At 44.5% G+C, this 16,807-nt stretch overlaps 1 protein-coding gene across 3 annotated transcripts in view; it reads right to left on the reverse strand.

Moving 5' to 3' along the window:
- Positions 1 to 16,807, reverse strand: part of CERS4 (ceramide synthase 4) — a 46,161-nt gene continuing 29,354 nt past the window's right edge. For all 3 annotated transcript variants that reach the window (XM_056512455.1, XM_056512456.1, XM_056512454.1), the window contains 8 exons: positions 15,179 to 15,297; positions 13,093 to 13,150; positions 10,627 to 10,677; positions 6,295 to 6,387; positions 5,529 to 5,657; positions 5,178 to 5,284; positions 4,628 to 4,784; positions 1 to 2,034 (listed from right to left, as the gene is read on the reverse strand). In XM_056512455.1, coding sequence (XP_056368430.1) covers positions 1,843 to 2,034; positions 4,628 to 4,784; positions 5,178 to 5,284; positions 5,529 to 5,657; positions 6,295 to 6,387; positions 10,627 to 10,677; positions 13,093 to 13,150; positions 15,179 to 15,297 — 906 coding nt within the window. In that variant the 3' untranslated portion in view covers positions 1 to 1,842. The remainder of the gene's footprint in view (positions 2,035 to 4,627; positions 4,785 to 5,177; positions 5,285 to 5,528; positions 5,658 to 6,294; positions 6,388 to 10,626; positions 10,678 to 13,092; positions 13,151 to 15,178; positions 15,298 to 16,807) is intronic.

Here is a 16,807-nt window from a genome sequence, read left to right on the forward strand (position 1 = left end):
AACCTTTAAAAGTAATTTATAAAGAACATTTACATTCAGTAGTACAAAATGATATATAGCTTTCCTGAGCACACCACCTTCAGAGATCACAGTGTACAGAACATGTGCTTCCAACTTCCAATTATCACAGAATTACAGAATATTATGTGTCGGAAGGGACCCACAAGGATCATAGAGTCCAACTCTTAAGTGAATGGCCCATACAGAGATCAAACCCACAACCTTGGCATTATTAACACCATGCTCTCACCAGCTGAGCTAAGGTTCCAGAGACACACCATTTTCAGCAAATCAAGACTTAAATGACAATGCAGAAACCTCCTCCTGCAGCATGTTATTGCCCTGGAATCACACATGCTGGAACCACTTTTTCCCTTCTGAAATTATCCAATTCCAGTTTAGAAATCCAAGAACCCAAATGTATTTTGACTGAAACACAAGATGAGCATACACAAGCTCAGATCAAAGCTTCTCACACACATCTCTGGTGACCTGAGTGGAGTGATGATAATCCTCTTGTCTTTCTGTCACTTTATAACTTAAACATGTGTACCCCTCCTCAAACATGGTATTTCCTTGGTCCATGCCCCATCCCTGCCCAGTTAGCAGTAGGTACATAAAGAGCAGTGTCTGCATGGCCTCAGTAGTCTAAGTCCCTGAACTCATTACAGTGAATCTGTTAATACTTGAATTCCATATATTAAGTAACCTATAAAACAAATATTCACATAACACTAATTTAAATGTTTTAAGAGATTACACAATCCAAAAGTCTAAGACTACACATAATACAAGATATGGCAACTGAACAAACTGAATCAGCACTACATCATGACTTCATGGACCACTGCTTTATACTTGCTGTTCTTGATACACCTAGGCAAAGGCCCTAGAGTTAGAAGGCCATGTTAAAGCATTATTCCATAAGGTTCAGCAGATTTTCTCTGGACCCTTTCTTATCTGAGAGCAGGGGAAATGTATTCCCTTCTTGCCACAAGCTGACTCTGTAAACATTTCCCACCGTGCCAATCAAACTAAGTGAAAATATGAGCACTTTCATCAGTGTTGTATTCTAGACTACACAGTTTCTTATTACCTCTCTTCTCCTGACTACTTCCTTCCAAGACAGGTTTAGATGATTACTTGACAGGTGAGAAACAGCTGTCTGGATTTTCCAGCTCTTCCAATGTGATTTGGGTAGGTACTCCTCCAGCCTGGGCTTTGGAGTTCCCTCCTTAGGGGCAATAAGTAGGGACTGAGATCGACACCATTACAAAACTGGTCACTGGCACAAAGAGTGCTTCCTTTGAGAAGAACATGTTTTATCTTATGCCTTTCCAATGCTTTCACTTCACTAGGCTAAGTTTTAATTTTTTAAGTGTATACAGGGCATCTGTTTTCTCGGTGGTAAGATTTGTCACTTGTCAGCCACAATAAATACTGGCAATAGGCTAGGGCCTCCAGAGACTGATCCAGGCTCAACAGATTCCTATCAAACATTAGGTGGGTAAAACTTGACACTGCCAGAGTTTATCCACCTTTTTAAAGTATTTTTCAGGATTAATACATTTGACAACAATTATGGTACAGTAATACAAGTCAAACCACTTTGATCCCTTGCTATCTCTTTTGAGGCTACAACCTATAGTAAGATTTTACTCAAGGAAGACAAGAAACTTCCTTCAAATATCACTGACTATATACACTTCAGTTTATGGGAAGCAGGAATTCAAGCAACAATACTGCAATTGCACTCCAATTTATCTACACAGTGAGCAAAACTGTTTCTACAGATGGTGGCCTGGGTTTGCTGGAGGCCAGAGCAGCAGCACATGACAGCAGCTATCTTTCCTTGGCATAGCCATTGGCAAGGTGGGCTCTGCTGTCCAGGGGCTCAGACCCATTCCTCTGGATGTAACCATTGCTTGTGACGTTGCTGAAACACGTAATCCCATTTTTCTCCTTTTCTCTAGTTTTATCTCTTTCTTCATCCTTGTCACTTTCTTCTGTGTCACTTCTCATGTCCTTTTCCATCTACAAAAACAGGTAAGTGAGAAGCCAGACAAACACAGCAGTTGCACAAGCAGCAGTGATGGCTGAGCCACAGGCTGATGCCTCAGCCACTCACCCTCTGCACAGCCCTGCTCTGACCCCTCAGCTTTTACATTACCCTTGGGAACAGATTCTCCCTGCCTCTTTGATTTCAGTCTCATCTGTGATCCTGATACACATTAGGAATTACAGGCTGCAGAGCAGAACAAAACCACAAGTGCCCAGGATTGAGGACAACTGTGCAAGCCTGAGGAGATCCACACTGCTGCCCAGGTCACCAGCATGAGGGAGAGGGATGGGGGAGGCAGTTAACCAAGCTCTTCTACACTTTCCAAAAGGGACAAGGAGCTAAATTCTGCCTACATGGCCTGGGTGGTTGCAGAGTGACTGCACTGCTCAGGACAGGCTGGAAACACATGCTTCCCAAAGGCTCAACACAGCCACTACACTCTGACTACATTCAGTTTTATGGTCAGGCTTTTCCTCTTGCTGTTTATTGACTGAGAGACAGGTAATCCACTTCTGAAAGTGTTTATTAACTGCCTTAAAAGGAAGGCAAAAAAGAAATAATGGGATAAAATGACAGTTTAGAAAAAGCAGCTCAACACTTCATGGCTCATACGGCTGTCTCTACCATGCCATATAAAGTGCTAATACTGGGGACAAATTCACAGTGTCACACTCCTTGTTGGAAAGAGGGAAAGCTGCAAACCCCTTCTGTGACCTGAGCTTTAGAAACTGCTCAGGGGCAAATCAGGTGCTGCCCAGAAATTTAGTCTCCATTTATGGCTGTCCATTTCTCTTGAGATCTCCCAGATCATACTGAGAACTCTATCTGGGCTCATGCTCTTTCCAGAGATCACTACAACCAGATGCAGACAGCATTTGTAAAAATCTAAACCTGCACTGAATTCAATCTGCCTCCAAGGACAGTATGGGTGTGAACCATATATCTGCTGTGAACAACCTGCACCTTGGATCACTCTGGAACTGACAGATCAGGAAATATGCAGCAGTCTGGATCTGCAGCACAAGGACAAATCATAGTCAATATTTCTAAATATATCAATTTATAGCCAGAGAATGTGGGTGAGGCCCTAAAATCTGGCAAGATTCCCAAAGGAACTATAAAGCTGCTCCCTCCACGAGGGAATGAAACTTGTACTTCAGGATCTAGGCTGAGTTCTAATTACTTGGGATTAAGGAACATCATGTGAGAAGATGGTAAAGATTATCCTGTAGACAGAGAAGAAAACCAGACCAGAAAGGCCTGCAAGAAGAACATGAACTGACTGCAGCAAGAGTTTCATGGCTCTCAAAGAGAGAATGTCCTGTATTCTTGCTGATACTGCTTTAGGCTACTAAATACTGTCATTGAAACAGATCTGTTTGGGACAATTCTTTTTTGCTTTTTACTGCTCAGCACAGAAAGTTCTGAAATATATTTTTATATCAAATCTGGCAGATTGATTTTAGATAAAATAGGAAAAATTCTGGATATGCTTCAGGATTTTCCTCCCAGATGGTTCTTTTCTTTCTAATAAGACTATTTATTACCTCATCATTTTACACTACAATAACTACAGTGGTAATTCACACAGAAACTAGGGAAACAATAAAAGGCTATATTCAGTTGTGTCTTCATTTCTGGCCCTGTTCCCTAATCTGCAAGTAATTTGCTCTGTGCTACCTTAAGGGAAGGCAGATAAAGAAAATGGGAATATGGATAAAGAAGAGCCTTTAATGCTAGCTCTCAGTTCCTGTAAGACAGAATTCCTCAGCTGGATACTAATAAAACAAATCATCCTGGGCTCTGAGGTCAGTTCCCACGAGGTGCTGACTGGTCACCTCTGGACTGTGTCCTTGGCATGTGGCCAGTCATGGCTTTGATTTTGGGAAAAATTGCATGCTGAGCAGCAGTTTGCTCTCACAGCAAATCCTACAGGCCAGAAAGAGTGGGATGTGGGATGCATTTCATTTCAGTTTATACGGCTGGAGCTAGAGATACTCATCTCTGGTCACTCTGTGCCTGTTGAGCAGCACTGCCAGATGCAGTATGGAATGGATTGCAATGTGGGCATGCCTGTTACCCTCCACTGCTGCAAGAAGAGCACAGGCAGCTGCTTTAGACAGAAATAACTCTGTAGCACTGTAGCACAACTGTAATTGAAACTCCTGTACAGTAAGGGAAACACTTCTGCACTGATCTCACCAATCACAACAATTTTTCCTTCCTTGATTTCTTAGACTTGTTACAAATGGAAATCATACTGCACAAAGTGTTGGGATTTTTACTCAGATGTCACTGGCTTTGTTCACAGACATCTCTCCTGGAGTCCGATCCACATTTTTGTTGAATATAAGCATCAGAAGTGGACCCAATATTGTAGTGACACATAAAAAATTTTTTGGTCAACTTTTCCTAATATTACTGAGTTTCCTTCCACCTCACAGTTTGTAATATACATATATAATTTCACTAGAACAATAAGGAATCCATCCCTGTATTTTCAAGCAGTCTAGGTGGAACCTCCCTCCCTGTGTGATGTAAAGAAAACTACAAACTGATGCATACCGTGCCCTGGAGGAAGAACTTGTAGACCATGTGAATAATGAGGCAGGACCAGAAGACATGGAGCAGCTGCAGAATTATCAGGAGAACATTCACAAAGTAGTATCCAAAGAAGGGTTGGAATATCTCCATAGAGTAATAGTAGGTGTTATAAAGCACTCTGCAAAAGAGAGGGGATTGCAATGAAACATGTTATTAATAAGGCCACAATTAAGCCCCAGAAATTTGTAATCACAGAGGAAGTTTCCAATCAGCCACTTCCATCTTTACCTATCACATGTGAGCCAACTATCAGTTCCCCACCTGAAGCAGACAGGATAGAGCCACTAGCCCAGGGCTCCTCCTCTGCAGCACCCTGCAGGGGTGCTTATCAACTCCAAGGCAGAGCACCCTCGTTTACCCCAAGGCAGGTGCAACAACCATGTGGCACTTCAGCCTGTGCAAAGGGCAGGAACACAGGCTCCACGAGCAGAAAACAAAGGCTGCAGCACCCAGCTGATCAGCCTGTCTCTCAGAAGGCAGCTTGTCCATGTCCCCTCACTGTAGCACTCACGTGTAGGGGTAAATGACCAGGCGGCTGATTAGGAAAACAGCTGAGAAGATCATAAAGAGGCTGTCACAAGTTTTTTTCCACTTCATGTAATTGAGTATCTTAGTTGGCTAGAAGGAGAAAGAGCAATAAAACAGCAGTCAAGACAGCATCAGCACACACTCTGGGGGGTTAATGGGACAAGTATGACACAACCTGCATGCAGGTAACCACAGCTCTGCCAGCTCTCAGCTGAGTCAGCAGAGCAGCTCGAGGGATCTGAGGAACACCCCAGTGCTTGGCCCATGTTGTCTTAGATAGAAGGACATTCTGTGACTGAAGAGAACCGTAGCTGATTAGCTCTGCCTGGCTCACCTCTAGGAGGCAATCAGAAGCATCATGAATCACCATCACCAGTGTCCCAATGCGGATGTAGTTGGCACAATATGAAAAACTGATCAGGAAGATGGTCGCAGCATGATGGACTATCTGCTCCTTGAAATCCTGATGAGAAGGGGAACAGCAGAGAATAAAATACATAACGCACCTCCTGTCTCAGTGCAAGTGTGGTTCCTGCAGCTAGCAAAGATATATCTCTCTACCTACTGACTAAGAAACTACCCACTACAAAGTCTCACCCATGTAATTCTTTTACTAAATGCATTCTAGAGATGTAGGCAACCAAGAGACTCAGGAATGAAAAGTTTGTGGTGTAAACTGAGAATCTCACAACAAAGAACATTCTTTCCCTTCACTAGCCATGGTCTGATGCTGCACCTTGTCTGTTGGGACACTGGCACCAGGACCACAAGTAGCTTTACTGGCAGAGAAGCACCTCTTTTCCCATCTCTATGATCACTGAAGCCTAGAAGAGTTACAGAAGAACAATTTTTATGTTTGGATTTTTAGTTTGGATTGAGAACTCTGCAGTACTTTGCACCTTTCTGTGACAAGATTGGTGTGCTCCACTTCCCAGAGTGGAGAAAGCCACTGATTGGGAAAAAGAATTCCTGTGAATGAGCAAGGAGAGAGTCCCACCAAACCCTGACTAGCACTATACACATGCACTTAGAGATCACTCTCCTAAGTGTTCAGCTTGTGTCCTGGTTGTACTTGATTCTCCCCTGAGACTTCCACTCACCTTCCTCTTCACATCAAAGGGCAAAGTGAAGACCAGTGACCAGTAGAAGGAGAGCTCCAGCATGTAATACCAGAACAGGGAGGGTTGGAGAGGCTGAGAGAGAAGGAGAGATGAAGAAATACCCATCAGATACATCAGTGCAAGGGCTGCAAGTGGAAACTCCCTTCAAGGCAAAAGACAACTGTAGTGGATGATGGTGTGGTTGATGCTGACTGGATGCCAGGCAGCCACCAGAGCTGCTCTGTCACTTCCCTGCACAGCTAGACAGAGGAGAGAATATACAACTAAGGGTTCATTAGCTGAGATAAGGACTGGGACAGACTGCTCATCAAATACAATCATGGGTAAAACAGACTCTAATTAGAGATATGAATTAAGTTCATTCCTAACAAAATCAGAGCACGACCATGAGAAGTGAAATAAAGCCTTAAAAACACCCTTCCCCCTGCCCCTCCCTCCTTTCCAGCTCTACCTCATACTCCAGTGATGCAAGGAGATGGGAATGGGGGTTATGGTCAGTTCATCACCCATGGCCTCCCCTGCTACACTGTGGGTCCCTCCTATGGGAGACAGCTCTTCATGAACTTCTCCAGTGTGAGTCCATCCCACAGGCAACAGCCCTCTGCAAACTGGCACAACCTAAGGTCATCCCATGGAAAACTGTCCTTCCCAAACTGCTGGGGTGTGGGTCACTCTTCCACGGGGTGCAGCCCTCCAGGGACAGGCTGCTCCAGCCTGTGAGCAGGGCTCCTCTCTGCATGGGAGACACAGGGTCACAGCCTCCTCCAGGCATCCCCTGCTCTGCTGTGGGCTCCTGCTCCACGGGCTGTGGGTGGATCTCTGCATCCCCCATGGATCCCATGGGCTGTGGGTGGATCTCTGCATCCCCCCTGGATCTCTGCATCCCCCATGGATCCCACGGGCTGTGGGTGGATCTCTGCATCCCCATGGATCTCTGCATGGATCCCCACGGGCTGTGGGTGGATGTCTGCATGGATCCCATGGGCTGTGGGTGGATCTCTGCATCCCTCATGGATCTCTGCATCCCCCATGGATCTCTGCATCCCCATGGATCTCTGCATCCCCCATGGATCCCCATGGGCTGTGGGTGGATCTCTGCATCCCCCATGGATCCCCATGGGCTGTGGGTGGATCTCTGCATGGATCCCCACGGGCTGTGGGTGGATGTCTGCATGGATCCCATGGGCTGTGGGTGGATCTCTGCATCCCTCATGGATCTCTGCATCCCCATGGATCTCTGCATCCCCCATGGATCCCCATGGGCTGTGGGTGGATCTCTGCATCCCCCATGGATCCCCATGGGCTGTGGGTGGATCTCTGCATCCTCCATGGATCTCTGCATCCCTCATGGATCTCTGCATCCCCATGGATCCCCATGGGCTGCAGGGACACAGCTGCTTCACCATGGTCTCACCACAGGCTGCAGAAGAACCTCAGCTCTGGTGCCTGGAGCACCTCCTGCCCCTCCCTCACTGACCTTGGTGTCTGCAGAGTTGTTCCTCTCCCACATTCTACACCTGCTCTTCTCTGGCTGCAAATAGAACTGTGCAATAACTTTTTCTTTTCTATCTTGCTTTTAAAATCTGTTAGCACAGAGGTGTCACTGCTATTTCTAATTGGCCCAGCCTTGGCCAGTGGCACGTTCAGCCTTGGAGCAGCCAGGGATTTGCTCTGCTGGACATGGAGGAAGATTCTGGCAACTTCTTACAGAAGCCACCTCTGTAGACCCCTACTACCAAAACCAGACCATGAAAACCCAGTAGAACAACCAAATCATCAAAGCTGGCTGCTGCAGCTACAGGGAGAAATACTTCAACTGAACAACATGCTCACTTACTAAATGTCATCTGTGCTAAGATGAAATCAAATAGCAGGGGAAATTCCACCTTACCATACCATGTCAAACATTTAGGGAACCACCATAAAGATCCTGAATATTTTTAGGATTTCTTCAGTACTATTCTAATTCCTAAGCAGATAGTACAGTTTCAAAAACTACATAAACCAATTCATTATGGTAGAAAAGGAGTGTCTGAATAAATCATTCCCTTTTAAGGCTTGAAGATGCTTCAGACACCCTGTACTTGATTTTCCAGTTTAATCAAACTAATGGGGGGAAAATCCAACCCCAGCAGGAAATGTAATTCACATTCTTTTGGGTAAATTATCTCGGCTTTTACAGCTGGGAAACTGAAAGCATAGACTTACTCAGCAAGATCTTGTTATTTAACAAGCAATTTTTGCTGTTGTGGCACTATATGACCTCCTGAAACCTGAATCTATTTGATAAATAATTACTATGATTAAAGGAGCTTTGCAACCATTTCCAAAGGAACATCAAGTACTGTGCTCCCAAATACCAACTGGTTATTTATGGCCTTCATACATGTTAGTTTGTTTTCCTTTGTAGCACCAGCAACTGGCCACAAGAAGAAGCACAGCTGGATGGCCTGGGGCTTCCAGAGAGCACATGAACATCTCCCTAGCTGGTATGTGCTGGTCACACTCCAGGATATCCAAACAGGAGCTCTGGATCAGAAGCTATTTTCCCCCCTCAAAGATCAGACTATTTGGGCAAACTGCCATTTCTTTTGTCATTGTCTGTAGCACAGGGCATGGTCTGTTTAGCAGGAATTTTAATTAATACATTTGCTGTTCCTGCTAATACACAGGTTTGCACTTGACTTGCTCTTTGCCAGTGGGACATGACCAGCCCTGGTTTTGGTCTTTTCTGGTTACAAATGTTGGAAAATGGGGGTGTGCTGGATTTACATGGAAAGGTTTCCCTAGTGGGGTGGGGGCAGGGGTGGCTTCTGTGAGATGCCAGAAGCTGCCCCCTGTCCAACAGAGCCAGCTCCTGACACCTCCAAGCTGGATCTGCCACTGGCTCCAGCAAGGACAGCAGCAGCGCCTCGAGGGCATTTTAAGAATGGAAAAAACTGCTGGGCAAGAGTGGTGCAGAGAGAGGAGTGAGAGTATGAGATACAACTCTGCAGACCCTCAGGTCAGTGCAGGAGGGGGAGGAGGAGCTCCTGGTGGTGGAGCAGAGATTGCCCAGCAGCCCATGGTGATACAGGCTGTGCCCCTGCAGCCCATGGAGCCCAGAGAGCAGAAATCCCCTGCAGTCCCTGCAGGACTCCTGCCTGGAGCAGGGAGATGTGGCCTAAGCAAGCTCTGAGCCTGTGGAGACCCTGTGCTGGGGCAGGCTCCTGGCAGCACCTGTGGTGGACCCACCTGGAGCAGTCCATTCCTAACAGGCTGCATCCTGTGGAAAGGAGCCACAGTGCAGAGTTCATGGAGAGCTGTCCCCCACTGGAGAATCCTCCTGCCAGCATGGGGGAAGAGCTTGAGCAGGAAGAAGGAACAGCAGAGACAAGATGTGATGAACTGATCACAATCCCCATTCCACATCCTGCTGCACCACTGCAGGGGAGGAGGTGGAGAATGTGGGAGTGAAGTTAAGTTCAGGAAGAAGGGAGGGGTGCAGGAAGGTGTTTTTAAGATTTGGGTTTATTTCTTATAAAACTATTCTTATTTGATTAACAGTATATTAAAATAATTTTGCCCCAAGTCAAGCCTGTTTTGCCTGTGATGGTAACTGGGGAGTGCTCTCTCCCTGTCTTTATCTCAACCTATGAGCCTTTTGCTACATTTTCTGCCTCCTTTCCACTTGAGGAGGGAAGAGAAAAATGGGCTTGGTGGGCACACTGTGCCCAGCCAGGGTCAGTTCATCACAGGTGCCATTATGGAGGGTCCCACTGTTTTGGACAAGACATGTACTGCAAGTGTGCAGAGCAGGAGACAGAGGGACCCGAGTGATCCTTTCAGTCTCACATTCCTGTTCAAGTCCCACTTGTTTGTATGGTTTAATTTTTATGCAGAACTACAGATTTGCCCCTAAATGTTTGTGCTTGCATTGTTCAGAGACTCGTCTTGAAAGGCACTGCCTCACTCTTCAGTCATTGTCCCAATACATTTCCTGTGGCTGACACTGTTAAAACTGGGCACTGCTTTCCCCTTTATGGGTTTTCAACCTCCACATACAGTCAAGGGGTCTTGCTCTAGCTTTGGCTCTCAGACAAAAAACCCCTGGAACATAAGTCTTTATATTCTCTTGGTAGTGACAATTCATCTTCTCTTGTGTTTAGATGATACTGGGTACAAAGAAGTTCTCACCAGATGAGGGTCTGGCTTTGAATTCTTAGGTCTTCTGTGTCCTCTTTTTGTCACTAATATAATCTGATTTTCCAAAAAAATACAGAAACACAACACAAGATTTATAACAGCAACTTTCCTTCTTGTGTGACTCACCTGTTGTGGATATCCTGTCCAGCACTCTCTATGGTCCCAAAGCCAAGGCTTCTGCAACAAAAATGCAACACGTTTGTGAGAATACCAGAGGAGTTACTTTCTTATCAATTGTCTAAATTTCCTTTAGTTTATTACTGCCAGACTTTGCCGTGTTTTATTACAGGCAGAGCTGATCTTGCTGTCTGGAATCCACTTGCCAAGAGATTTCCACAAGAAGGACTTGCATCTGCTTGTGACATTTCCAAATTGTGGCTATCTGCCTGAAATCTCACACACTATTTAGCCATCCCAAATAAAATAGCTTAGAGAAGACTTCTCCCATTGTTTTGCAGTCTTCCACAAGCTTGAGGTGGTAGCAATGTTTTGAGCATCTAAAAATAATCTTACAAGTATTTAATTAGGAATACCTGTGATTTAGACAATAACACTTAAATGTAGACAGAAGGCTGATAACTGGTGTGGCAGGTATGTGGCTTTTCCTCTACCAGTGAAGGTTATGCTGCAGTTTGTTAAGTAATGAACTTCTGAAAAGATACTAATCAGTTCAATAGAAAACTGGTAGTTTAGAACCTGAAAAGTTTTGAAACGTTCACAGAAACATGGCAATTGAAGTCCCCAGGAGTCCTCCCTGCATGGAGCATGCTCTGCCCAGAGCTCTGCCAAGCTGGATCAGAGCTCACACAACACCCCAGCCTATGAGGGTAATTTTTTCTAAGTTCTGCAGGGCTCCAGGTACCAGAGCTGAGGCAAGAAGGCAGCATTTCTTCTTCTCACTGAGCACTGCTGGTGTGTGGTTGACACAGAGGCAAAGCAGGAGGCAGTGGTTTTAGGAGCAGTGGTAATTTGGAACAGACACAGTCTTTGGCTGACTGGGAGTGAGGTTGGAAGCAGAATTTACAGTAAATACATGTGCAGGAAAGATGTGTGATATAGAACCAGAAAGGGCAAAGCAAAAATATGAAACAACTACAGAATACTGTTTACCTAAGCTAGAAAAGAACTCCAGATCCCTGAAGTTCATAATTCCTCTACTCTCACCAAATACATCTGATTTCTGGTGACCTACTAGGTAACTTTCCTTTGCTACTGGCTGTTTCACTGATTCACAGGCAGAGGATTCTGCTATCAGTCCAAAACTATTGATACAGAATTTAAACATTTGCTTTTGTCCTAAAGAAAGAATGGAGTTTTCACAAAAACAAATGCATGTAAAAAAGCTACTCAGGGTACATAATAAACAAGAAAGTCAGGAAATCTCACATGTATATATATCCTGTCATGTTAGTTCTTTGTCCTTCTTTTTAAAGTAGTCATTTTAGTACAACTTAGGTAAGAGAATAACATACTTGCTACAGGATCTAGAGGTGCTTGGATGGATGGTAGGACGGATGTCTCCCTTTTTTGTGAAAATTGGAAGATGTGTGTTGAATAAGGATATGGGTCACAAAGAGTGAAAATGGTATTTCATCCATATAATGGACAGATAACATGCTGAAGAATATGATTTTGTCCCTTTTTGCCACAGGTCTCTTGTACAATGCTAAGCAGGTCATCCAGACCAAATTTCAATAGCTGGTCTCAAAAAATAGCCTTCTGTTTTGATGTACAGATCCACAGAACAGCAGCTGGGATTCAGATACCTTTACTTCTCAACTAGCTCATCCTATAATCCTCATATCTTTGAGTATCTTAAAATCTCACTTGGAAGTCTGTATAAGTTCAAAAGTCCTACACTTGTTACAATGAGTGGTTTCAAAGAGAGTTTTTGCCTGCTGCCTTGGGATATGCACATTTTCCATCACTTAACTCATCAGACTGTACCAGAAGACTTTTGCAAAGCTCACCTAGGGAACCAGAGGCATCAAAAGAGTCAGGGGAGCCTTTAAAATAGAGGCAGCAGATGGCCAGTGCCCCTACTCCCAGCTCAGGGACTAGAGCACACCCATGGCTCCTGTTACCACTTCTGCCTGGCAAGACAGTTCAAATTGCATCATGACAACTCACTATTTATCAAATTGGAGAAAAGGCTGAGGCATGAGCTGAACCAATCACACCCTGGGTAAGGAAAAGAAAATTAGCAGATACAATTATTAATTGCAGCCCATTGCTCCACAGGAAGCTCAATTTCTTTACCTTAAAGAGGTACTGGATGCAACACACAAACAGGCCCTGCAGCTTCCAGCTTAGGTAAGTGTTCTAGCTCCTACCCTGCAGAAATTTACATTTACACAATCCCAACTGCCTTCTGCTTTGCCAGAAGAAGAGGAAACATCTTGGTTCTGAGTCCTTAAAGTAAGCACAGTCCAGTATGTCTGTGGTCTCCTGAGTGTGCTATGCAGGGGATACACACCAACCTGTATGGAAAACCTCTAAAAGCAGATCTGAAAAGGCATGTTTGACAACAAACTCTGCCATTCTTGCAGGCATTGGCTGGGTAGAACAGCAGGTGACTGCATGTGTACTCACGTCGTACAGGACAGCGAGTCCAGTGAAGAAAGAAATGATGTAGAATGTAAATCTCCAGCTATAAACAAACAAAACAAAAGGCATTAGAATCCCATTCATTAACCCCTGAGATGCAAGTCTGTTATCCTCACACTATTTGAAAGAGTAACACTATTGAGGCAAACACACGTTAGTATGCTCAAAAACAGGCACAGCTCTTTGCATGTTACCAGCACATTTCACAGACTTCACAAAGAGCAATTCCTTTGTGTAGAGATGGAAGAAGACACAAGAATCTTGCTGACTAAAATCCCACAGAGAATAATCCCAAGATTTACCAGCAGTGGCAAATGCATTCATAAAAGTCAAACAATGCCAATCTCTCTCTTAGGCCTTTGGAGATCCAGCCTGCTAAATTTGTTATCATGTACAGTAACTAACTGTCATGTTTGGTCTAGTGAGGAGCCAGTAATGATTTGCCTACATCAAACCCACACAGAAGCACATACAAACTTCTGCCCAGTTCAGTGGACAGAGGAAGGTCACCTGAATATTCACACACACAGTAAAGAATGAGGGGAATTTCATCCCAACAGAATAAATAAGTTATTAATAAACAAACCACAGGAAATATTCAAAGGAGTAAAGCTATTTAAACCAGTCCTTTAATTTACAAAAATCTCCATAACAATTCAGATGTAATTGCATTTTGAGTGACTCCACCTGTCAATGAAACCCCCAGGAATTCCAAGACAAAAATAAACTCTACAAAGCTGCTACGTCACACCAGAGACATTCTGTCTACAGACTGCACATGGTGACAGAGGGTGAGTGGAAGGACACTATCCTCACTGGGCTGAGGCAGAAAAGGATTTCCTGTTTCCTATTTACTGTTACTATTTACTCCAAATTGTCAGAGTGCAGGGAGAACTGTTGCCTTATAACTCCTTATTCACTGTTTCTGTAAATATTTGTAACTATATGGACTATTATAAATAAATAATACACATCCTTTTCTTCTTTTTGAATTAGGAGGTTTTAGGCAGGGTTTTGAATTACAAGTGGAGTGTTAAATGGAGCACATGCTGATGAGGTCAAAGTTGATGCTTACCCTCTGGATACACACTTCTAGATAGATAAATAGTACTCTAGGTATTTAATGATTTCTTTTGACTATGTGGCTTTCCTGGGAGAACTCAAGTCCTTAAACAAATAGCAGAGCAGCCTCTTGTAAATAAGGCATTCCAACCAAGCTGTGGAGAATCCTCCTTTTCTGTGGAAAGCTGAGCCAGAACTGACATTCAGATCTGTCTGACCTGAGATTTATTTTGTGCTTCCACATAACAAGGAGGATTTTCACACAGCTGTTTCCAAGGCAGGTTTTGTTCTTTGCTCACAAGCTTCCACCCCCGTGGGTAGGGTGCTGGTTCGTGACTTTCAGGATGCTGGTCAAAAGACAGCAGAATCCAATTCAGCCTGCTGCCTGTAGCTTCTGAAAGCAACAGTGTGCAAAATAGTGGCAGAAAAGGTGCAGCAGAAGGAATCTGCTTGCAGAGAGGTGAAGAACTATGGGAAAGGCAACTGAAAGGTTGCCCTTTTAGTAGGTACTGATGCAGCAGCAAAGCATCAAGATGTAAACAGCAGAGAGTTTTTCAGGTTCAAAGGTGTGTTAAAGCAGAACCACAGTCAAACAAAGGTCAGGAAAAGTCAGAAACAAGGGCCCAGTAAGAAATAAAGATACAGCAGTAAAAGGAGACTTGGGATTGCAAATAAAGGGGAAAAGCAAGAAATATTTCTGTAACAGAGAAGCAGCAGAGAGTTAGAGCAGAGACAAGTGGGTCAGGGAAGACCCAAGATGTGCTCTGCACAGGGATGGAGGGCAGGCAGGGAGCTGGGATCTCTGCACAGGGATGGAGGGCAGGCAGGGAGCTGGGATCTCTGCACAGGGATGGAGGGCAGGCAGGGAGCTGGGATCTCTGCACAGGGATGGAGGGCAGGCAGGGAGCTGGGATCTCTGGACAGGGATAGAGGGCAGGGCGAGGCAGTGAGCTGTCTGTGGAGCTCAGCTCCAGTGAAAACCTGAGTTCATGGCTTGTACTCTGCTCACCAGGCCTCGCTGAACTTCTTTGACAGGCTGGGCCGGTCCATGTTCCTCCGGCGCCGGAACCATTTCTCCACCTTCCTCACTGGCAGGTCACATTGCTTGGCTAAACTGAGCAGCTCACCCTGGAAAACAGGTGAGCCAGCATGTTCAGATCCAAATTCAAAGGTCAGACAGGGCAGCATCTCATCTGACCCACCACAGAACCCAGCTGGAGCCCCTGGCCAGCCAAAGCTGGTTCAAGCTAAGGCATCTTTCTGAAAGCAGTCCGTTCCTAGTGTAAAGATCTTGGATAGCAGAAAACCTTTCCATTCCCCTCTAATCAACTGGTTATAAATGCTAATGTTGAACTTCTCATTTTTTTATGTGAACTTTCCCAGTTTCCTACTGGTCTGGTCTCCTCACATGAGTTTGTTGCCAAATCACTTCTTCACTCTGTCTTCAGGTGTGGACACTGCTGAAGGTTCGTGGGGAACCTAATCTGTTTTTTTCCCAGGTTGCTGACTTTTCTCAGCTCCAGCATAAATCTTTCCCAGGCTGGAAATCTTCAGAGACAAAACAAGGAAAGGTAGAAAGAAAACACAGAGACACCTGGTGTTGACCACCGAGTTGTGTAAGTGTCTCGTGATATTTTGCAGAGAGCATGTTTTCAAAGAAGTGTTGCCTTCTTTGACCAATGAGTCTTTTTTACTTTGTTTTTCACGACCTCCCTTATATAAATGCCATGGCTTTTCCATAAATTGCTCCTTCTTGCTGCTTGGAAGAGGAGTCGTGTTGCTGTGTTCTTTTGCTGCTTCCTAGCCCCACAGTGACATTCAGGGACCAAATCCCTCAGATCTGTCACTCCAATAAAGATCACTGCAGCTTAAGTAGTATTTTATAGTTCTGCAATGAATTTTGTCATGCTTCTGAGCATTCTGATGCAGTATCATGATGGATGTCATGAACAGAAGCAACATCATTTTCCTACTGGGTATTCTCCTCTTGTGGTAAACCTGTTGGGGTAATTCTTCAATATATAACTCACAGAAATCCTGCAATTACCTTCCTTCTTGCCCTTAAGTCTATTAAGAGTTTGGCATCTTACATGAAAAAAGTTTGTCATGTTTTATATTCCTACTTGGAAATGTCATCATGAATAGTCATATTTTTTTAAGTAAAGCAACAGTTTTTCATGGAATGCATTTACCTGCATTGGTATCATGTGAGAGTAGCCTACACACTTTGAGCATGCTGTACAAAAATAAGTTCATTACCAATTTTCACATGTGCTGCTTTCACATATGCTATTTTTTGAGTTCTGTTCTGGTGGTGGAGACAAATGGAGACATTAATTTACATTCTCCAACTGCTCCATCATGTGGAATTCCTCCCAAGAAACAGATGCCAACAACTGCAAAATCTCATCTTGTACTGGACAAGTAAAAGCTGCCTCTAAGCAGTGGTTTGAGAGCTCCTGGGAAAGGAAGGAAGCCAGCAGACTGGCTGAGTGGAGAGAGCCAGACAGCAGTTCCTGCTCCACCTCATGCTGCTGTCTCATGGTGAGGATCTGTCCCAGTATCTCAGATCTGCTGGGAGAAAAGCACCACTTTGGTGCAATGGGGGTGCAGGGAGAACTGTGAGGAAAACCTGGTG

Source organism: Oenanthe melanoleuca, chromosome 28, assembly GCF_029582105.1.
Source record: "Oenanthe melanoleuca isolate GR-GAL-2019-014 chromosome 28, OMel1.0, whole genome shotgun sequence".
Classification (NCBI taxonomy): Eukaryota; Metazoa; Chordata; class Aves; order Passeriformes; family Muscicapidae; genus Oenanthe; species Oenanthe melanoleuca.